The sequence below is a fragment of the Tamandua tetradactyla genome, chromosome 7, assembly GCF_023851605.1.
Source record: "Tamandua tetradactyla isolate mTamTet1 chromosome 7, mTamTet1.pri, whole genome shotgun sequence".
Classification (NCBI taxonomy): domain Eukaryota; kingdom Metazoa; phylum Chordata; class Mammalia; order Pilosa; family Myrmecophagidae; genus Tamandua; species Tamandua tetradactyla.
In genome coordinates, this window is record NC_135333.1 from 103,962,899 (window position 1) to 103,987,613 (window position 24,715).

General features: G+C 36.1%; 1 protein-coding gene across 8 annotated transcripts in view; it reads left to right on the forward strand.

Moving 5' to 3' along the window:
- The window catches only part of TMEM117 (transmembrane protein 117), a 585,676-nt gene that overhangs the window by 490,105 nt on the left and 70,856 nt on the right, over positions 1-24,715 (forward strand). For all 8 annotated transcript variants that reach the window (XM_077170633.1, XM_077170635.1, XM_077170634.1 and 5 more), the window contains one exon: positions 15,321-15,480. In XM_077170633.1, the coding sequence (XP_077026748.1) occupies positions 15,321-15,480 (160 nt within the window). The remainder of the gene's footprint in view (positions 1-15,320; positions 15,481-24,715) is intronic.

The window sequence follows — 24,715 nt, forward strand, 5'->3', positions numbered from 1 at the left end:
TGTGTACTATTTTAATTCCGTTTTGTTACTTTTACTGTATTTTTTCAAATTATTTTTTCTTGTGACGGCCCTGGATTTTAGAATTAACATTTTATCTTAAAACATGTAGTTTGGATTAATGCCAACACAATTTCAATAGTGTACAAAAGATTGCTCAATATAGCTCCATTCTGCTTTCCCTCCTTTATGCTATTATTATCATAAAATTACCTCTTTATTCAATATAAATTCATCAAGAAGTTTTTATTATTGTTTTATGAAGTTGTTTTTTAAATCAAATAGGAAAAAGAGTTACATTCAAAACACAGGCATATTGTCTGTTCTATTTAGGTACATAATTATAATTACCAGTGCTCCTTATTTCTTCATGGGGATTTGTATTACTGTCTAATGTTCTTTCCCTTCAGCCTGAATATGCCCTTTAGTATTTCTTGTAGGGCAGGCCTGCTAACAACAAATTCTCTCAGTGTTTGTTTGTCTGGGGATATCTTTATTTTTTTCTTCACTTTGTCTTTTTTTTTTTTTTTTTTTTTTTGCATGGGCAGGCACCGGGAATTGAACCCGGGTCTTCAGCATGGCAGGTGAGAACTCAGCCTCCTCAGCCACTGTGGCCCATCCTGTCTTCACTTTTGAAGAACAGTTTTGCTGGATATGGAGTTGTTGGTTGTCATTAGTTTCCCATCAGCACTTTGAATATGTCATACCACTGCTTTCTAGCCTCCATGATTTCGAATGAGAAGTCAACTGTTAATACTATCAGGATTCCTGGTATATAATGAGTCATTTTTCTCTTGCTGCTCTCAAGATTCTCTGTCGTTTGCCCTGGATATTTTAACTATGAGAGTCTAGGTGTCAATATCTTTGAGTTTGTCCTACTTGGAGGTTTTTGTGACCTGGGATGATATTAATGTTTTTCATCAAAATCGGTAAAGTAATACCGCTGTTTCTCAGATATTCTTTCTGCCCCTGTTCTCTCATTCTAGGATCCCCACTATGGTTATGTTGTTACAAGTCTCTGAGGCTCTGTTAGTTTTCCTTAAAAAGATTAACCCTCCCATTCCAGAAGAGAGAAATTAGAAGGAAAACAGGGTCATAGGTCCCCCAAAATTCCCTAACTCGGCAGGGCAACATCGTTAGATTTCAAGGTCTGAGATTTATGAATGGAATGATGTTTTGTCCTAAAGACAAGATGAAAAGGCAGCTCCGCCCCTTCCATGTGATTGCACAGTGGCATGCTTTCTCCAAACACTGAGGTGAAAGCTCCGCCCTCTCAGAGCATTGGGTGGCAGCACTCTTCCTGAACCACAGGCAGAAGGCCTGCCCTCCTTCAAGCACTTTGACAAACTCACCTTTTCCCCCTATATGGGTGAACCTGCTGTCTTGGCCTAAGAAGATGTCTTGGCCTGACAAGGTACTTCACCTTCCATGGTTTTGCACCTGAGGTGATTTTTCCTTCAATTTGTCCCTTCTGTGTCCCTTTTAGTCCAGGCTGGCAATGGTTCCATTCACACAAATTACACAAAAACCCTTGTTGGTTTTGCTTATAGTTCACAGAGGTCCAACAGAGCAAACAAAAGGACCTTCCACAAATCCTTCCTGGGTAATTGCATTTCCAATCCTGACTTCTATGGAAATTGCTGACTGGGTCCATGTTCAGGTCACATGAAACACAATTCTCTGGGAACTCACTTTCCAGGAACTCGTACTTTTCCAACCATTAATTTCTGTTTTCTTTGTCCCCAGGAGTTCAGGTCTCAGCTTCTCATTTTCCTTTTGTATTTTACTATAAGCTGCAAAAGAAACCAGGCTGCGCTTTCCACACTTATCTTGGAAATCTCAGCTAAATATTCATGTTCATTGCTTTCAAATTCTGCCTTCCATCCAACATTAGAATTCAATTTCACCAAGTTCTCTGCCAGTCCGAAACAAGAATACTGTTCCTCCAGTGTCCAATAACATATTCATCATTTCCTTCTAAGGCCTTCTTGGAAGTACCTTTAGCAACAGTTTTTTTTCAAAGCAATCTAGACTTTTTCTGTCAAGCACTTTACAATTCTTCCTGTCTCTACCCATTACTCAATTCCAAAGTGATTTCCACCGTTTTGTTATTTGAACAACAGCACCCCACATGATTTTTTTTACTTATCATATAAGTTTATAGCAGTTAAATTAATGTGACAGTTTTAGTTTCCTGGGCTGCTCAAGAAAATACCATGAAATGGATTAGGTTAAACAATGGGAATGAAATTCACTCACAATTTTGAGACTAAAAGAATGTCCAACTCAAGACATTGTCAAGTTGATGCTTTCTCCCAGAACTGTGGTGTTCTGGGGCTAGGGATTGAGAATTCCTGATCCTCAGCTCCTTTGTCACATGTGAGTGTACAAGATGGCCTCTCCTGTGACTTTCTCTCTGTCTGAATTTCACTCTGGTAAATCTGATTACCACCCATCCTGACTGAGGTGGCCCACACCTTAACTGAAATAACCTCATCAAAAAGTCCTACTTATAATGCGTTCACACCTTAAGAACATTTTTTTTCTGGGGTGGGTACAGCTTCATACCACCACATTCACCCTCAAAAGTTCCATAAGTCATACTATTTTTATATTACTAAGCTTAATTACATATTCTGTCATTGGCGCTATAATTGCCTTCAATGATTCTGTTCCAAATTTGTAAATCCATTAATGGTTTTTAAATTATATATTATATTTCTTAATTTGATTTACTGAAGAATCAAATTATGGGGCTGGCAATATAATTAAAGTGATGGTATTAAATCTGTTCAACTCGAAGAAACACATAACCAGTGCCAAGGTCAGATAGGTTCTCTATTTTCATACCTAATTAGTTATCCAAAATCATGTATAATGAGTAAGAGACAAGGATGAAGGGAGGTCTATCAATCTTATTTCCACCCTACTTTCTGCTTTTCCTATGTCCATCGCCTTAACTTGAGCCTCTCTGGAACATTCGGATGTTTTTCTGCTACAGCCTTTGTCTGTACCTAAGCTCCTGCTTCCTTTGCTCTGTGTCACATATGACAAAATCCAGTATCTTCTGCTTCTGGAAATTCATAAAAATCTCTGTTTCACTCATGCTTATACTTATGTCTCATTTATGTTTTCATTTCTATTATAGATTTATCATGTTTTATATATCATCGTTAAAGCATCAGTGGGAATTGGAGTGGACTCAGTTTAGCATTATGAAGTAAGAGTGTTTGCCTGAGTATCCAAGACCAGCATGAAAACTTTATTGGGGTTTAACTTTGATAAAAGTCAATTATGGTACCCCCAAAAACAAGGCTGTAGGTAGAAAAGGTGAAAATTATATACTTCCCTAGCAGGCATATAAATTTAAGAGTTTGAAATTTAGCACAGTCACAGATAGGCATTTCATCTGCAAAAGAGAAGCAAGGATTAAGGTCACTGGAAAGGATAGAATAAAATGCCTCTCAGAATCAATACCATTAAGTACTACAAAGTACTTTGTAAGTATTACAAAAAAAGGATTTTAGAAATTATCTTTTTCACATGTGCCTGTCTGTATATCCCATGGTTCTGCAGCTAAGCTTCAAATTTGTCTGATGAAGTGTTACCATCACTCTTACAGTATCTCCACCGTCCATGGGACCATAAGGGTCTCTCCTTAGAGTGACCTTGCTGAGATTCTGGGGTGGGGAATAATGTAAGAAGAAATAGCCCTCACCAGCCAGTAGCAGCCTTGTAACAACCCATATTCCATAATAAACAATTTGAACTGTTATCACAAGTGATCCTCTTTTTTGAGGATTTTCATTTAGTATATTGTAACTTCTTTAACTGAACCATGCAGTCACAATATCTCGGCGATGTGTATGTTACCAAACATGCACATGAATTTAACATGTGGTCTCACCACTGTCAAAAGTATACATGCAGCAGGTTACAAAATGTATTTATATAAACTTTACACATAAATAAGTGGTAACCTTTTTTTATATGACTCTTGGAAAAATCAGAAGAACAAGTCTTTGACCTTCTCAAATTCCTACACTGGGACAGAAGGCAGAATGTCATCGTGAAGGATGTTGAAAAGCTAAGTGCCTACGCTTTAGGGCTGAGGAATGATGCCAGCAGAACAAGTAAAATTTCAACTTTAAGCTAGGTGACTACAATTCATCCAAATTTTACATGAGAAACTCCCTTTTAAAAACTACCTAATAATTCCTTTAAATTGTTCTCAAATTAATTCATAATATGATCATAATTTTAAAAAGTATCTTATTTCATCAACTCAATGGATGATGCCCTCCAGCCCCCTAGCAGGAAAAATAATATATTTCTGTGTCTGTGCTAGCAAACACCCAGCTCCAGAATGCAAGGCCCTTTATCACTTAATGCTACCAAACAAATCAGAGAAAATTATTAATGAGAAATCTGACTTTGTGTATTAAAAACATCACCTCTAATAAAAACTAACAGTCTTATGATCTGAAAGAACATTTTCCCCAACTACTTGTGAGTGAGATCATTTGTAGCAGCTTTAGCTTTAAATACCTGTTGAATAATTTGGAGAGAATACAAACATTAACTGAACTTCTTGTTTTTTTAACCAGAGCCATCACATTTACTAACAATTTTATTTCACATACATTATTCTATTCACCATCACAGTAAAATCACAAATAGGCAAGTCAGAATAGCATAGTGCCTAAGAATCTGGGTTTTGGTATTGGAGAGATATGGATTTAAATCTAAGCTTTATGTTTAATGGCTTTGTGCTCTGGAACAGGTTATTTCTAAATACAGTGTTCCTTATGCAAAATGACATTAGAAATGGTACTTTCTTCATAAAGTTGGTATGAGTTAAGTAAAGACATGGATATAATAATATAATTATATCCAATCAATACATTTAGTTGTCATATCATCATAATCATCATTATTTCAGACCATTAAAAAACTGATCTTAAGAGAGTAACCAAGTACAGATAAATGATCGACATGAGTCAGGACTACAAATCAGGTCCTCTCTTTATTTTACAAAGCTAATGTGATTAGGTTAGGTCCATCCTGGTTAGTCTCCCCTTTGATTAGTGAACCCAAGGTCAACTAATTAGTAATCTTAATTACATTTGCAAAAAATATCTTTGGCCATATAAGATAGCATAATCATAGGAGTGATTTTCTCATCAATTTCATAGATTTTACCACACTGAAGAGGAGATTTTACAAAAAAAGAGGAAAGGATCATTGGGGGTCATGTGAGTGTGTGCCTATTTCAGTAGCCTATAGAACATTGGGCAAGGAAATATGGGTTTCTGAAACTATCTGGATCTATCTCATCATCTTTCATTTTTGTTTTTGTGTGTGTGTGTGTGTGTGTGTTTACATGGGCAGGCACCAGGAACCGAGCCCAGGTCTCCAGCATGGCAGGCGAGAACTCTGCCAGTGAGCCACCGTGGCCCCATCTTTCATTTTTAAACCATCTTTCTTTCCAATTTCTTCAGTTCCCTAAGTGTCATCTCAGTCAAGTTATCAAGTTCTGTTAGCTTTCTTTTCAACTGTATCTTATATTTGTCCTCTATTTCATTGCAATTTATTTCCGACTGCATCATGCATGTATTACTCCAGCAGTCTGCTTTCTACTCTTTCTCAGTGTGAGCTCTTCCTTCTTTCCAGACTGAATCCAACTTACAAAATGATTTTGAAGGATATTATTCTTCTTAAAAAATCAGTATCTCTTTCAAACAGCATCAAATCATGCTTTTACTTGAGACATTAAAGACCATCTTTGATATAGTCTCACCCATAAATAGCTGATTTTGCTTCTCTACAAAATCCATACCTATATGCTCTGGTGTATCTAGGCAGGCTTATCTACCACTTCAGAATTTTATGATTTCTGCCAATTTTATCCCTCTGTCTGAGATGTTCCTTTGTCCTGAATTCTTTTTTTTTTTTTTTTCTCTCAAGGCACAGGAGAATTCTAGTGCCTCCTTGGAGAACTTCTTTAATTCCTGGTTACAGTTTGGTATATGTTAGTCTTTTCTCCTTAATTAGATCAAAGTTCATTTCTCTAATTTATGTTATAAACTACTCAAGGGTAGTTATATTTATACCATTGGCCATCAAAGAATACATGCTAACAACTTTCTCTTAATGAGGAAATGGCCAAGTCAAAGTCACGGTCTGTTCCTGAGAAATACACTTCCATAAAACAGAATGACTTGAAGTGGTTCTTGCCATTCATGAAACACACTGGGAAATTGAAACATCAAATGTCTCCAATTCAAGTATTTGGGTAAACTCCAATTTACAAAAAACAAAAAACCCTCAACTAATTGCCTCCAAATCATTTAAAATAGAAATTTCTAAAATAATTTCATCAATCTTCTCTTCATCCTTACCATTAGAAATCCTATGAAGAGAATACAAATTAGACCCATATCTGAGTCTACAGATAAAAGTATTTGAAACTATTTACATCCAATTTTGCAGTTTTCAAAGAAGCCATGTTTTAAAGGAAGAAGCATATTTAACAGGGCTCCATCTTCAATTTTTATCCTATAAAATCTCTATGTATGCCATGCAGGAGACATAAAGTCCATGTTCGATTTCCAGTCCATGCACTTCCCAAAAAAACAAAAACAAAAACAAACACAAAATTCAATAAATGATGCTGTGATAATGGAATACTCATGTGGAAAAATAATGAAATGTGACCCCGCCATACAGCATACAAGAAAAATAAAACTCTATGTAATATTTGGAGTTGTTGATCACCATTTTGTTCTAGAAATCCTCTTCACCTCTGGCTTCTACAATACTTCTTTTCCCCAGTTCTCTCCATATATCTCTTATCATATATCACTTTATCAGTCTTCATCCATCTCTGAATAACCCATCAAAAGAGAAGCTCTTCAATAAAATACCTTTGATTCTTCCTACTCTTCTTCTCATTTTTTTTACCTAAAAAATCTTATCAACATGGCTGGAACAATTACTTGTATTGAGAAACTAAAAATTCTGGGCTAAACCTTTCCTTGGCCCAGATTCCTACCTCCAGCTGATTATTGTTCCAGCACGACGTCCTTCCAGTCCCTTAAACTCAATAATGAGTCCAAAACAGAATCCATATCTCATTCCTGCTCCCTTTAATAGTTACTCCTTCAGTTAATAGCTTCACAGTCATTTCAGACATGCAATGTAGAAACTCTGGAGAAATTTCCCACTTTTCCCCCATTCCTCACAAGTTATACATTGTCATTACCATTATTTTCTTTCAAATTTATCTTCCTGCCTAAAATATCCTTTCCACTGTGAAAATCTCTTCGTCTTCCAGGTTTCCAATTTCATTAGGCCTCCCAGCCACCTTTTATACCTGAATAAAAATTAATCAAATATTCCTGGACACTTCCACAGAATTATGCTTTTTACTTAACTTTGGGTATAACATCTTAGTTTCAACAAAGACACCAAATTCTAACTGAAGCTTTCTTTTTGCCCAGTAGATAAATTCACCCTAATTTTAAAATAAAGCTTTGGTCTTGCTTATTCTCACTACTCACCACCCTACCTGACAAGATCTTTTATTTTTACCCCTGTTGAAACAAATTGATAGGCTTAGTTTTAAAATTTCACTTTGTATTTTTAATTGCAAGAGTATTTTTGGAGTATCTTAGCCATCATTTTACTTTTGTAAAATAAACAATTATTTCTTTCATTTGTGTAGGCATTATCTGTAATTAATGGGCATTTACCTGTATGACATTTTCATTTTTATTACCACTTATGTTATTGTATATGTGTCAATATTTAATATCTGGTGTAAATATTGGTAGAGTATGTCTGAAAAGTTCCCTCTTTTGAATTAATGAATTACTTAGTGTGTACAAGGTAATTCATTAGGAAGAAACTCTGGGCTGGTGAATTTAAAAGACACATAAGATTAACACCCCCATTAGGTGTTTTCAAGCTACTTGTACCCTGAGCAGACCTCTTTGGTCTGTAAACACTGGAGAAAGTCCCATTGTGGAAGTAGTATCTAACTAGGTTAAGGGTTAAGGATAAACATTTTCTACTCCAGGGTGAATAGCTTCATTTGCTCATTCCACCATTTATTGAGTACCTGTAATGTGCTTTGGAGATCGATAATGAATGACACAGGGCCATGGTGGCTCAGTGGCAGAGTTCTTACCTGCTATGCTGGAGACCCGCGTTCAATTCCTGGTGCCTGCCCATGTGAAAAAAAAAAAAAAAAGCAATCCTGTTTTCTAAGCTTGTACATGATCTAAAATGGCGTTTTCTATCAAGAGGTTTCTAAATTCTTGATGAAATTATAATTTTTGTATAGTTGTAAACGTCTCTAATGGGCCTTCCAGACAAAGTTGATATGTCTATAAAATGTCAACAATCAATTCTGAATTAAATCAAATTTATGAGTTGGTCCCTGATCACTAGTGCTAGTATGTCCTTCCCCTATTTTTTTTTTATTTTTATTTTTATTTTTTATTTTTGGCATGGGCTGGCACCAGAAATTGAACCCGGGTCTCCAGCCTGGCAGGCGAGAAGTCTGCCTGCTGAGCCACCATGGCCCGCCCCTTCCCCTATTTTTGAGTGAAGTAATTTTTTCCAGTTTGTCCTGAGTTATTTTTAACTAAATCAAAGAATCTTCAAAAGTTCCCAGGAGAAGCTAAATATATATCTTCAGTAAAAAGCTTTAGCTCCTTTTTTTTTTCATCTTCTCCCTTAGAATTAAGGAATTAAATGTGCATTTTTATGAATCCTAATATTGATTCTTTAATCCTTCATTGTGATATGATATTAACTCCTTAAAATATTTTTTGTGCAACTTTAGAGACATTTTTTTTGTTCTTCTTTTCTATTTTATAGTCTTCTTTCATAACAGAAAATATTTTATTTTCACAATGTCTACTTCTTAACGATTATACCATGTGACCACGGCCGTTGGAAAGGATTTTATCTTCCAGGTATGTGTGGGGAATTCTACAAACATTTACCTGATGGATAGTCTCCTGATGTTGGAGCCTCTTTAAGAGATTTTTGAGATGGTGCCACTACTGGTCTTGGCTTTGAGTCATATGAAAGAAGTATCAGGATGGTCATTGGGCCCTACATAAGGTAGCAATGGTGAGCACTTCATAAACACAGGAAATATCCTTTACAGAGATTAGGGACCCAGGACACTGTTCACATAGATTTACAATCTCTGAGGCCAAATGCCCCAACCCACGTAGAAGTGCCTTTCTCAGCCACCTATTTTATGGCCTTTCAGGGCAAAGAGTTATCCAGCTATTTCTTCATTTCAACTTGCTTGTTGCTTTTTGAGCTCCTGCTGTATTGAGGCCACTTTTCCTGGTGAAGTAACAGAGAGGTATAAAGATAAATAACACAAAAATGTTTAGTTTAATAGACAAAATTAGAGTAGAGCAATTTCCTTTAGAGATTCCAGATTCCAATGGAGCCAGAAACAGGAGTTAATGACTTCATCGCCTTTCTCAGCGATCCTATCTTAAGGAATGTGGTCACCTTGGCCAAAAACTGGCAGTGACATTTACCTAATGAAAGCCAAATGGAGAAGCTGTGTGCTCTCTCACTAGATTACTCAGCAAACATTATTTTTGTGGTCCCAGGGTACTTCTTGATCTCAAAACTCAGAGACCAGAAGAGAAACAAACCATTTTCTTCCCCACTTTTCTAAGGAGCAAACTAAACTTCAGTCAGACCAAGCATACACTGGCTCGAGGATTTGAGTGATGGTTGTTTTGCTCATAGGTTTGCAGTGGCAACACTGATAATTAAAACAAGAAAAATGAAGTGTGTTGACATTCTCTCATGGCTATATATGACTTCAGTTTGCTGATACTTCGTGTTTAGAGGGGAACAATTATATTTCAAACTGGCCCTCGATTTTGCAATGAAAATCAAAGGCAAACATTATTCTGCTGATGCTTGCTTGTTTTATTTTTTTCCCCCTAAGCAATATCTTTAAAAAATTATTATATTAAACCATTTTAAGTTCCATTGATGTGTCACATTTCATCTCGTGTATTTTGTTCTTTGAAATATGAGACTGTATCATAACTTAATTGTAAACTTGCTATCTCAACTCATGCATTGTTCTATTGCAGTTATAACAACTTGTTTTGAAGAGGATTTGCAGATTTTTATTTTTCTATGAAAAATGACTTGTTCTGGTCTACTTCCAGCATTTTAACATGAGAATTTTAGGAAGAAATAAAAGTGATTTTTTCACTTGTTGTAAAATTTTACAAGAATTGTGCAGCATGATCAGAAAGAAAAATTATATTTATGATGGTGGGATTTATATCCCTTGGAATAAAATATTCTGAACATTTTAGAATATGAATAATAGACAAAAACACATAAAAGTGTATTTATTACATTGGTCAAAAAATGGTCAAATTTGATAGGTCAAGAAATGGTCAAATTGAGCAGTTTTGTTGGTTCTACCAGTGTGATAATTCCTGTTACCTCTCTGTTACCTGGTTTTAATCAAAATGAAACAATGTGATAGTTAACCCTAAATGTTAGCCATTTGTAGATTGCCCAAACTTAATAGCAATTCTTCTTTTTTTCTTGAGTTATTGACTACTTTCAGGCTATTTGACCACTTAATAAGCCAATCTTAAAGTGGTCATGAATGGAAGAAGGGGGAAAACTATCATCAAAATTAGTAACTTAAATAGAAGTTAAATATTTTAAAAATCCAGAAGTTGGAATGAAAGAACAGTTAAAGCCAGGAATTAAACAACTTCTGGGGATTTTCTGGATTTATTTACGTGTGCTATTATTAGTTCTATCACTAATTATATTATTAGTTCTATCACTAATCACCATATATAGATATTTGACTAGTATATAACAAGTTAGATTAAGATGATTGTTTTAGTTTCCTAGGAGTTCCATAACAAAGTACCACAAACTGGTTGACTTTAAAAACAAAGAAATTTATGTTCTCACAGTTCTAGACTAGAAGTTTGAAATCGAAATGTCATCTGTCATACTTTCTCTGAAGCTTATAAGGGTCCAGCAGTGGCTTGCCTGCAGTCCATGATGTTCTCTACATCTGCATAACCATCTTCTCTCCCTCTGTTTGTCTGTGTTGAAATCTCCTCTTCTTATAAAGAATACCAGTCGCATTAGGTTAGGAGCCCACCCTGCTCCAGTGTTACCTCATTTGAACTTGCCTAAGTCCATCTGTAATGACGCCACTTTCACATAAGGTCCAATACTGAGGTACTGAGGAATTAGGACTTCAACATATCTTTTGTGGGAACACAGTTCAATCTGTAACAAAGATATTAAATTTTTTTTTAATTTCTGAAGATTTTTAGCTGAAGAGAGCAGTGGTGTGTTACGAGGTGAGCTCTTACTCAAAAGTCGGTACATCTAAGATCTCATGGTAGTTCTGTTAAGTGGCAGGCTGTGTAATATGCTCGAATTCCCTATCTTCCGTGGAAACATTTTTTCCATTTACCAACAACTCTTGGTGCATATGTGAATTCACATTTCCTTAACAACAAGTCTGTGCATTCCAGGAGCCCAATCATTGGGAACCATTGGATTAGGTAATCTCTTTACTCCTTCTTGGCCCATTACTGATTCTTACCTTCTAATTCCCATTAATCTAAAAGGTATTAGTCATAATTGAGGAAAAAAGGTTAAAAGAAACTACTGGAAATTTGAAAACATGAAAGTGAAGAGACTAACCACCTAAGCTGATAGTTATGTATGTGTTCTTTCTGTTTGACTGGATGCCAGAAACCAGAGAGAGTGGAGTTGATGTGCGATTATGTCAGGCTGGCATTGGCTGCATCCTGAAAGGAAATAATCCAGATAATTGTTTAATTGGATGCTACTTAAAATGAGGAGCTGGAACTTCCCAAGAATTGTGGTCCAGAGTAAATAAACATCTTTTCAACCATATTGGTTAGATAAAAGCCAAAGGCTGTTGGGTCCATGGCCAGTATCCCTGATGGCCCTCACTCACTGCCATGAACCCCTTTCTTTAACTATTTCCTGTCAGTCTCTGTCAGTTTTATTTTTCAGAGTAAAGTATTCCTGGGTGATAATTTTCAAATACTATGTTTATAATGAAAATAGTGAACTCTTACTTTAATCATAGTAATAAGACAGTTATGAGAGGCAGTGCAGTACATTGGTCATGAGCATAGGCTGTCCTGAGTCTGCCTGGGTTTGAATTGCTTCTCTATCACTTACAAAACCTGTGAACCAGGGTAGGTTATGTAACCTTTCTGTGCCTGTTTCTTGACTCTAAATTGGGGATGATGATAACAGGGTTGTGGTAAGGATTAAACAAGTTAATTTGTATGAATCAATTATACCAGTGCCATATAACTCTGATAGTAATGTTCTATTGCCAGCATTTCCTTCAAAGCAGTTTCACTTATAAGTGATGGTTTTTATATAACCCAACGAAGTGAATCATGGCTTTTTCAAACCGGTGGTTTTGACTGATTTGTCCTAGCATGGTGAAGTCTATCAATTTTACAAGAAACGACTGAGAAAAAAAACACAAATGTAATCTATTTGCTTCTGCAGCTATTTCTAGATAAGGCACTGCACATATCTGCATGTAATTTTGAGGTGATATGACTGATTAATGCATTTTGCCCCCCTTTTTCCTTTTTTCTCTTGAGACTTTAGGTTTTGCTGAGCTGTGTGCATTCATATTTAATGATTGCCATTTTTATTCTTTTTTGTACTATTAAATATTAAATATCAGGCAGAATACATCCTTTAATTTCCCTTTGGAGTAATAAAATGTGACCAATAACTTTTCCTTTAGATCTGTAGAAATACTCTGTATCACAACAGAAGTACATAATAAAGCCAGGAAAACACCTATAAGGAGCTCTTAGAAAGAGCATTATATATTAGGTAAATGAAATATATCAAATATAACAAATACCCAAGACATGACTTGGTGTGGGTTTGGTTTCAGAAGGAGTTCACATAAAGGTTTTGATAAATTCTAATTACCAATTTACCCAACAAATAATAGCAAAAGTTTTAAAGTTGAATTTTAGTGACTTTATTTACAATTCAAATATTAACATGAATAATAACTCCTGAATAACTATGTGACAGGTAAGGCTTTTGATTATTCAGCAGACACTTATTCCATATTCCCAGAGTTCTGGCACCTAAAAATATACTGCTGAATGGGTGTCTAACTTTATCGTGTCTGTTTATATATTTATATGAGTGGCATAATATTGGAGCATTAATTTCTGTATAGTCAATCATCCTCACAAAAAGAAACACCAGGTATCACTTGGGGAAAGTGCAGGGGTTTTTTAAAACTGTTAACCTGTAGATGTAAGGCTTTCATCAACAGAATGGACTTTATCCACAGAGTCAGAGCAAGGTGCTGGGACATTCCTGTTGCACCAGAGTTAACCTGTAGTGCTGGATAATAGCCAGCTGGGGACAAGGTGGGGGCAGTGAGGCTGTGGGTAAGAGAGTGCAGAGGCAAGGAAGGGAGAATTTTTTTTTTTATCTATATGACCATACTGGTACATCCAGTAAATATCAATCTCAGGAAGCATATGCATTTATAGCATCCTTGTAGGAAACATCTGAAAATCCAAGAGTGATGGAATATACTCATGGCCAAAAGGAGTTTTGAAGAATAGTCAACCTTTATCTGTTCTTCATGAGGTTGTCATACTCATTGTTGATAAAAGAAATTGTGATCATTTTATTCAGACTTGCTTAAACTTTCTCAAATTCAAGAACAAGAACAAAAATAAATTCACGATCTGAAGAAAGTTTGTTTACAATCCCACTGTTCTTATGTTTGATTAGATAATATTTGAAATTTTTTTCTGTTGAATTGTAATAATTACTTAGGGTTCCTCCCAATACTTATTTAATTCAGTTGGATTACTTTAAAAGATCAAAAGTATTCTAAAGGGTAGCAGGAGATATTCTGAAGTTATTACTTAAGAGGTCTTTTTGAGAAATTTGCAATTTTAATAAAATGAGTGAGTTCTACTAGAGACGTTTATTTTCCAAAAATTTTTAAACAATACTTCATACCTAGTCATAGGGAAAAAAATCTAAGGATTTGTTGTACCCATTGTATCAAAATTTAACTTGTTCCAAATAACGAATTATGAAAAGAAACACAAAATTTTGGTTTAGAAATTTGTACTCTGTACAACTGAAAAGAGAATTTTAGCATGATCCACATGATTCTTTTTTGAGTGCCAATTATGATGACACTGAAAGTCAAAATCAGTTTGTTAATTTCCAAAATGGGTCTTCTAAGATTTTATTCTACCTCCATATTTTCTTTTGTTCCCTTTTCTCTTTCTTTTCTCTTCTTCATTTTTTCTTTCTTCTCTTTATTCTTTTCTGATTAAATTTATTTCAAAATAATTGTGTTTTTTTTTTCCTGTTTACAGTTCAGAATGATTTCTAAATATCAATCCAGCCCTGAAATCACAGGCATAATTAACTACATTATGGGGAATTATCTGGCAGATTAAATTTCCACCACCCATGATTCAGATCTACTTTTAAATGTTAAATGTTAATATTAAAAACCAATTTAAGTATTTTCTTACTTTTCATAAAAATCTTAACTGATAATTATGTGACAATTTCAAAAATACTCAATAAATCCATCTGTATGTAATTATGCAAGACTTTAGGCGAGCCACAAAGATATATGAGAGAAAAATCTCAGGATCCTTGTACTTTGTAACAAGGAGTAGGAGATTGGACATGGAGAGAGGTCATTCAGCCTCAAGGCATCTATAATACGTGTCCTATAAGGAGAAGAGGCTGCACTGTTGATGTTTGGAGGTCGTTCCTCCCCACAATCCCTTCGGGCCATGGGGATTGTGATGAGATTTCTCTAACTATCCTTTCCTTCTGAAAGAGGAAAATGAAATCCAAGGACTTCTTCACCTGATCACCACTACCTTAAGTTCCTACATATGCAAGTCCATACCCCTCAGTAAAGCTGTGTGCATGTAATGAGAGCTACACACTAGCACTCTCTCTGGGCTACACAGTGCACGAACCCAGGTTCTTTGTAATATTTTTGCTGTTATTCATCTCATAATCATCTTGATGTTCTTTAGGGAGAATTTTGAAGTGATGTTGCCGTACCTTTCTCTGATTGGTTTGGAAAGAGATCCTTTAATTTACTTATTTTTCATCTTCTATTTGGTGAAAATGCCTTGAGATAGGTGTTTGGCAAGGGGTGGACATTTCAGATAATGTTCTAAAATGAGTGTCATTCCTTGCAGGACTGTCCTTTTTACTCTGACTTCTGTGGTTGTGCTTGTCATCACAACTGACTGGATCAGCTGGGACAAACTGAATCGGGGATTTTTGCCCAGCGATGAAGTTTCCAGAGCCTTCCTGGCTTCTTTCATCCTGGTCTTTGACCTCCTGATTGTGATGCAGGTGAGTGTCTCTGTGTTTCCTTCCTCTCCCTGGAGATGCATACGGAAAAGCATGCAGAGACTTTCTGTATGCTTTGTTCTCAGGACAGCAAACACTATACAGAATCGGGTTTTATAAAGCTAGAGTAGTACATAGTTTGCAGTTGCTATTAATGGGTCTTCTCTTGTCATACTTTCAGCAGTGTTACTGGGGGCGGGGGGGGAAGCCAATTGGACTTTCATGATAGGAGAACCAAAAATTCGTGTATGAACTTTGCAAGGTACGCCCCTAGAAACCATACAGCATGGTGGTGTTTTCTGCCAATGATTCAGGAGAAAAAAAAAACAACAACAAGTGAAACAAAATAAAACACCCTGTCATTTACTAAATGGAAGGCTGCAGAGATGAGGATGATTTAAGCCAGGAAAGCAGGGAAAGGCCATTGCCAAAACAACTCAGGGTTTCATAGCAGTTGAAATGGAGTGATGTGAAAATGCTTTTTCTGGTTATGGAAATTATCACTTTCTTTCAGTATTCACCAGAGATCATCCCATTTTCATGTAAACAATATTTCTTCCCTGCTTAGCAACAGATTTCTTGTACAACAGCATTGCGCTAGGCAGCGTTACTAGTGTAATCTTCTGCTGTGAATGATTTGGGGTCTTAGATATGTTCCTTTGAGTGGGGTAGAAAGAGACATTAGCTATTTCTTGGCATATTATCTTGCTCATTAAATGTCCATCCATTTGCTAGACATTTTCTTATTGCTTTCATAAGGCAAGTTTGGTTTTTTTTCCCTCCTGAGGTATTATAACTCATCAGAACAAAGGTTACCATACATGAAGGGAAAGGAAGCACCATTGTATTTTGAATTTATGAGATTTTACAGATAGCACATTGTTTTTCTCATTTCCAGAGGCAAAGAGAGGACTTTATAAAAAATATTCCGTGGTGTCTCAGAAGAGAATAATAATGTTCTGTGCTCCTTTTTTTTTTTTTTTGGTATATAATGTATCTCAGCCATCATTAGGTTCAACATGGTTCCTAGTCTTAGAGTGTATTACTATTTTAATGGGTGATAATTTAAAATACATTGTGGCATTTAAAAACATTATTTGATTATGTAAAATTTTTATTTTTATCTCATGTAAAAATTGATGTTTTTTTATTTCCAATAGGATAGTTTGGCATAGTAGAGATAGCACAGTATTTAGAGTTCGAAAGCATTGACACATTCTAGATCTGCTTCTTAACAGCTATAATCCTCCTCTAGGTACCCATAAAATTGAATTTATAGCACCTCTGAAATAATGCATTGTGCATTATTTTGTGTATTGCCTATTTTTTTCTTCCATCTCATATACCTAATATATTTCCTAATGTAAAAATATCTGCTTTGGCCAAGCAGCCTATTAGTTTTTCTCTGAGTCCACATTACAGCTGAAAGTATTAGTAGCCTAGAAAACCATTGTATCCCTGAATTTTTTTGCATTTATACTTGTAAGAGGATACCTTTATTCATTGTCCATTACCATCTCCTGTCTTCTACCCTGTTTATGTGATTTCATTATTCTTGTGATATGTTCACTAAAATCAGGAACTTTAAGTGGATAAATGTACCACTGCAATTTACAGACAGTATGGATTCATTTCATAATAATAAAAAAAAGGAGATAGAAAAAAGTGCTGGCAAGGATGAGGAGAAATACAAGCCTTAGTACATTGTTAGTGGGAATGCAAAAGGGTGCAACCACTGTGGAAAACAGTGTGGTGCTTCCTCAAAAAGTTAAATATAGAAGTACCATATGGCCCATCAATCTCACTTTCGGGTATATACCCAAAAGAATTGAAAGCAGGGACTAGGGCAGATATATATACATCAATACTTATAGCAGCATTATTCACAATAGACAAAATGTAGAAGCAACCCAGAAGCCCATCAGTATTACTAAACATAATATATACATACAATGGGGGAAATTATTCAACCATGAAAGGAATGAAGTTCCAATCCATGGTACAATAAGAAAGAAACTTGAAGACATAATGTTGTGTGAAAGAAATCAGACACAAAGGGACAGATAGTCTCCTAAAGAACCCTCTGCCTCAAGGAATCCCCTTGTACCATACTTCCCACACAGCTCACCCTTATAGCCATCCAATCTAAAATGCCTTATTTACAAGTCACTTCTTAGCCCAAAATACTGTCAGTGGTGGTATTTTGTCACTGACAGTATTTTGGAGCTGTCTCTCTCTGCCTGAATGCCCTCTATGACTCTGAACCTGGCTGTTTTCTCCCAGGAATCTTCCATGAACTAGCTCTTCCCCAGATGTTTGTTGGGTCCTTCACCATGTTGTATTTATTCACAGGATGTCTAGAAGACCTTATTCCTCCCCAGATTATCACATTCTTCTGACCTACTGACCTAGACTCCACATTCTCCATTTTAATGACCCCTTCATTAAAGCCACGTGATCACTACCTCCTTGAATCTCCTGTAGCACCATTCATCTGAACTTCAAATCAGTATTTCACTTTTAAATCTTCATAGCCCTCAAATCTCCCTAACACAATACCTTATACAGACAGGAAAGGCCCAGAGTAACTACTTGATGGGAATAAAGAATTGGCAGGTCAGTACCAAGTCTCCCCCTTCGGGAGCATCATGATGAATTTCCTGGAACTAGTACATGTGGCAAGAGAGTTATTTTAAGGAAACAGATCCCCAAAAGTCATACATATTCAAGACATTAATATATATATATTACAAATGACCTAACAAATCCATCCCATATTTACATATTTCAGCTGAAAGAAAAATAGAAAAGTAGAAAAATTAATGAAAATCGAAGGAATAGTTTTACTTAAATGGCCTGTCCTCATTAGAATAACTGAAGTGCTTTAAAAGCAAGTTACCTTAGGCTTTTCTAATGGGAGGAAAATTCTACCTATATTATGTTAGTGTTTAGTTAAAAAAAAAAAAAGCAATTAAAATTGGGTGATGGAGGCAGGGCAAGATGGTAGCATAGGGAGGTGTGGCGTTTGCTTCATCCTCTAGGGCATCTGTGGACAGCCAGGAGCTGTCTGGATCTACTGTTTGGAGGACTCCCATGGCCAGACACACATCATGCACCAATCTGTAGCAGGTGGGAGGGCTGAGAACCCAGCATAGAACTTTGGGTATGTCTCCCAGGCTCTGGAGGCTGACACCCCTTGCCCACTGGCACAGCAAGCTGTTTTGGAATTACTTCCTCCTGGGAAAAAGAAGCAGTCTCTACTAGGAGCAAGGGAAGGTAGCTCAACCAAGCTCCAATTGCAGAGTTAAGTAAAAACTTCAGACTGCTGATTACAAACTCTGAATACAGATAAACCCAGAGCAAGTACAAAAGGAATCCAGAGGTAGCTCCCCAGCAAAGAGGAGGCAGGGCTAGTGGGGAAGGAAAAACAACAGTAAAGGTTTCTGGAGTTGGCTGAACTCAGAACACTGGAAGAGGGCTGTGCCTCTAGAAAAGAGGCACATAAATCTGGGTACCAACTCTGGCACCTTATTGGAGTACCCAGGGGCATAGGTTCTGGCTCTGAAAAGGACCTTTTTTTACCATTTCTTTTTTTTTTTTTTTTTCCACTTTTTAGAAACCCATTAAATAAAGCTCCAGGCATTCTCAGGTTTCAGCACTGACCCAGACAAGGGCAGAGTTATGTCTGAGAGACAAAGTAACTAGCAGGTGGAGATCATTTCTAAAGGACCTGTCTTCCCCAAGAAAAGGGCTGAGGGATAGGGCCCAATACAAGTGGTGGCTCTCATTTAGTGAAGTCAGACTCCAGGAACTGGAAAACAAAAACAATTTAGGCCCACCTACCTCCTTAGCCTCTGTCTCAACTATGCACCTGACAAGAACAGGGTCTGATGAGAGTTAAAGGCATCACACCACTTTAGGCTAGTGAGGAGCTGTGAGCTGACAAGTGCCACCAGCTGGGCAGGATATGAAAACACACAATCAAGAGGCCTAACAGGAAAGAAAGGTACCCTGCTGGGTCTCATCCTCAGGGAATCTTGATACTGATTACACCCTATTCCTGAGTCCTGGGCCTCTTGTCTGGAAAATCTGATTGGGGTCAATCCTATCTGGCAGGGTAGGAACCAGAAAAACAAAAGCTGAAAACTTCTGTTTAGCTAAATAGAAGCTATGCTAGATCTAGAATAAGTTGAACTGAATGTCAAAAACCAGATAGAGAACAAGGCCAACCAATGAGAAAACCCTAGGTAACAGAGAGGAAATTATCTCCAGAGTAAACTAATAAGGAAATCAGATGCCTAGACATCGGCAAAATGTCATGAATCAAACTAGAAAGCATAGAGATATGGCCCAAAGGAAAAAAATAACAATTCAAATGAGATACAGGAGTTCAAACAACTAATTAAAGACATTCAAACAAATCTTCTAAATCAAATAAAAAAAATCAAATAAATGAGGTGAAGGAAAATATGGCAAAAAAGATAAGGGATATAAAGAAGACACTCAGGATGTACCAAAAGGACTCAAAAGGTTGAATAAACAAATGTCAGAACTTATGAGAATGAAAGGCACAATAGAAGAGATGCAAAATGCATGGGGACTTACAAAAGCAGATTTGAAGAGGCAGAAGAAAGGATTTGTCAACTAGAGCACAGGATACCTGAAATCCTACACACAAAAGAACAGATAGGGAAAAGAATGGAAAAATATGAGCATTCAAAGAATTGAATGACAACATGAAGTCCATGAATATATGTGTTATACATGTCCAGGAAGGAGAAGAGAAGGGAAAAGGGGAAGAAAGAATAATGGAGGAAATCATCACTGGAAATTTCCCAACTCTTACAAAAAATATAAAATTTCAGATCCGAGAAATACAGCATACTCCAAACAGAATAGATCTGAATAGACTTACTCTAAGATACTTACAGATTGTCAAATGCCAAAGAAAGAGAGGATGCTAAAAGTAGCAAAAAAAAAGTGATCCATCACATAAAAGGGAAGTTTGGGTCAAATCTCTAAGGAAACAACTTTAAAAGATCCCATCCTACAATGTTAAATCAGATTTAAAGAATATGGCTTTTCTGGGGTGCACAACAGTTTCAGACCAGCACACTGGCAAAGAAACAAAGAAAAATGATGCAAATAAATGCAATTAGAAATGGGAGGGAAACATAACTGCTGATCCCACAAAAAATAAAGGAGATAATGAGAGGATACTGTGAGCAGCTGTATACTAAAAAACTAGATAACGTAGATGAAATGGATAGCTTCCTAGAAAAGCATGAACAAGAAACATTGACTCAAGAAGGAACAGAAGACCTCAACATGTCAGTCCCGAGTAAAGAGATCAAATCGGTCATCAAAAACCTCCCCAAAACGAAAAGTTCAGGAGCACAAGGCTTCACATGTGAATTCTACCAATCTTTTAAGGAAGAATTAGTAACAATCCTACTCAAACTCTTCAAAAACTTGAAGAATAGGGAAAGTTACCTAACTTATTCTGAGAGACCAACATCATCCTAATACCAAAGCCAGGCAAAGAAGGAAAGAAAATTACAGACCAATCTCTTTCATGAATATAGATGCAAAGGTACTCAGCAAAATACTTGCAAATTGAATCCAGCCGCACATTAAAAGAAATATACACCATGACCAAGTGGGTTTTATTGCAGGTATGCAATGCTGGTTCAACACAAGAAAATCAATTAAGTAATACATCACATCAATAAATCAAAAGGAAAAAAAAACACATGAACATCTTGATTGGTGCAGAAAAGGCATTTGACAAAATCCAGTATCCTTTCTTGACAAAAATTATTCAAAGGATAGTAATAGAAGGAAACTTACTCAACATGATAAAGGGAATATATGAAAAAACACAGCTAAAATCATACTCAATGTGGAAAGACTGAACACTCTCACTCTAAGATTAGGTACAAGACAAGGATGCCCATGTCACCACTGTTATTCAACATTGTGCTGGAAGTTTTAGCTAGAGCAGTTACGCAAGAAAAAGAAATATAAGGCATCTAAATTGGAAAAGAAGAAATAAAACTCCCACTGTTTGTAGATGGCATAATCCCATATGTAGAAAATTCCAAAAATCTGCAACAAAGCTATCAGAGCTAATAAATGAGTACAGCAAAGTTGTGGAGACATGACCAACACATAGAAATCAGTAGTGTCTATAAATTGGTGAGTAGCAATATGAGGATGTAATAAGAAATCCATTTACAATGGCAACCAAAACAATCAAATATTTAGGAATAAATTTAACCAAGGACAGAAAAGACATTTACACAGAAAACTACAAAAAATTGCTAAAAGAAATCAAGGAATATGTAAATAAATGGAAAGACATACCATATTCATGGATTAGAAGACTAAATATAGTTAAGATGTCATTTCTATCCAAATTGATATATAGATACAATGTAATAACAATTGAAATCCCAACAACTTACTTTGCAGAAATAGATAAATCAATAATCAAATTTACCTGGAAGGGCAGTGTGCCCTGAATAGCTAAAAATATCTTGAGAAAAAAAATGAAGTGGGAGATCTCACAATATTGACTTGAATCCATATTACAAAGCTACAGTGGTCAAAACAGCATGGTACTGGCATAAAGACAGATATTCTGACCAATGGACTTGAATTGAGTATTAAAAGATAGACCTTCTTATCTACAGACAATTGATCTTCGATAAGGCAGTAAAGTCCACTAAACTGGGAAACAGCAGTATCTTCAACAAATGGTCTTGGAGAACTGGATATCCAAATCTAAAAGAATGAAAGAGGACACCTAACTACACCTTTTACAAAAAATTGACTCAAAATGGATCCAAGACATAAACATTAGAGCTGAGTCCATAAAACTTTTAGAAGAAAATGTAGGGAAGTATCTTAACGATCTTGTGATATGGTGTGGCTTCCTAGACCTTACACCCAAAATGACAAACAACCCAATTTAAAAATGGTCAAAAGACATGGGCAGACATTTTTCCAAAGAGGAAATCCAAATGGCTCAAAAACATATGAAAACGTGCTCAACTTCACTGGCTATTAGATAAATGCAAATCAAAACCATGATGAGATATCATCTCATACCTACTAGAATTGCCATTATCAAAAATACAGAAAAGTACAAGTGCTGGGAACAATGTGGAGAAAGAAGCACACTTGATTACTGTTGGTGGGAATGTACAATGGTGCAACAGCTCTGGAAGGCAGTTTGGCAGTTCCTTAGAAACTAAATATAGAATTTCCAAATTATCCAGCAATCCCATTACTAGATAGATATAGTCAGAGGATTTTAAGGCAGAGACATGAATGGACATTTGTACACCAGTGTTTATAGCAACATGATTCATGATTGCCAAGAGATGGAAATAGCCCAAATGTCCATCAACAGACAAGTGGATAAACAAACTGATATAAACATATGATAGCATATTATGCAACTGTAAGACAGAATAAAGACATGAAGCATGGAATATGAATGATGAAACTTGAGAATATTGTGTTGAGTGAAATTAACCTAAAACAAAAGGACAAATACTGTATGGTCTCACTGAAATGAATAAATTATAATGAGCAAACTCTGAGAGTTAAAGTTGAGAACATAGGTTATCAGGAGATAAAAAGAAGGCAGAAATCGGGTATTTGATGATGAAGGAGTACAGAATATTCAACAGGATTAATTGTAAAGATCCAGAAAATGCATAGCACAATGCCATCTAATGGTAGCACTATATTGTAGGTATAATGAACAAAGTTGAGTGTGAATACAGTTGAAAGAGAAAGTCTAGGGGCATGTATGACACTTGAAAGAAAAATAGAGGATTAAAACTGGGACTGTATAAATTAGTAAAACCTGGAGTAGATAATGATAGTGATTAAATGTACAAATGCAAGACAGATTTTAATGAGGGAGAACAGATGAATGTCAATAGTGCAAGGTGTTGAAAATGTGATGGTATATGGAAAAAATACAATCAATGCAAATTAGGGTCTATAGTTAACATTAACATTGTAATATTCTTCCATTAATTGTAACAAAGGTAATATACTAAAGCTAAATATCAATAAGAGGAGGATATAATGGAGGGGTATGGGATTCTTGTTGCTTCTCTTTTTTATTTTTCATTCCTTATTTTTTAAATATTTTTCCTCATCTTTATTTGCAGAAGAAATAGAAATGTTCTCATACAGCTTGCTGGGGATGAATGCATTAATATGTGATTATACTGGGAGCCATTGATTGTTTATTTTAGGATGGATTGTATTGTGTGTGAATAAAACTGTTTAAAAATAAACAGAAACTACAAGTGATGGAGAAGATATAAAGAGAGAGCTATACCTATTCACTGTTGATAGGGAAGTAGAATTGTGCAGCCCCTCTAGAGGGCAGTGTGATGGTTCCACAGGAGGCTAAGTATAGGGTTGTCATAAGATCCTGCAGTCCCATTTTTCTAGTTTGCTAGCCGCTGGAATACAATATACCAGAAACAGAATGGCTTCTAATAAAGGTAAATTTAATAAGTTATCCTCCTCTTATTGATATTTAGCTTTAGTATATTACCTTTGTTACAATTAATGGAAGAATATTACAATGTTAATGTTAACTATAGACCCTAATTTGCATTGATTGTATTTGTTTATCCACTTTGTCTGTTCTAAGGGCAAAAAAATGTCCTAATTAATTAGCAAGTCTATAAAAATTCCCAAATTGAGGCACCAGCAAGAGGTTACCTTCATTCAAGAAAGGTCAATGAAGTTCAGGGTTTCTCTCTCAACTGGAAAGTCACATGGCGAACATGTCGATATCTTCTAGCTTCCTCTCCAGGCCTCCTGCTTCATGAAGCTCCCCCAGGGGCATTCTCCTTCATCTCCAAAGGTCGCTAGCTGATGGACTCTAGTTCTTGTGTCTCTGTTGCTCTTGTCACTCTCAAGCTTTCTCCAAAATCCTTCCTAAAGGATTCCAGAGAAGTAATCAAGACCCACCTGGAATGCGTGGAGTCGCATCTTCCTCTGTTCAAAAGTTAATACCCACAATTGGGTGAGTCCTTAGAGATGACTAATCAAGCTCCCAACCTGTAGTACTGAATAGGGATTAGAAGAAACAGTTGCTCCCACAAGATTGATTAGGATTAAAACATGGCTTTTCTAGGGTACATAAATCCTTTCAAACTGGCACACCCATTAATAGATATATTTACTTGGAAGACTGAAA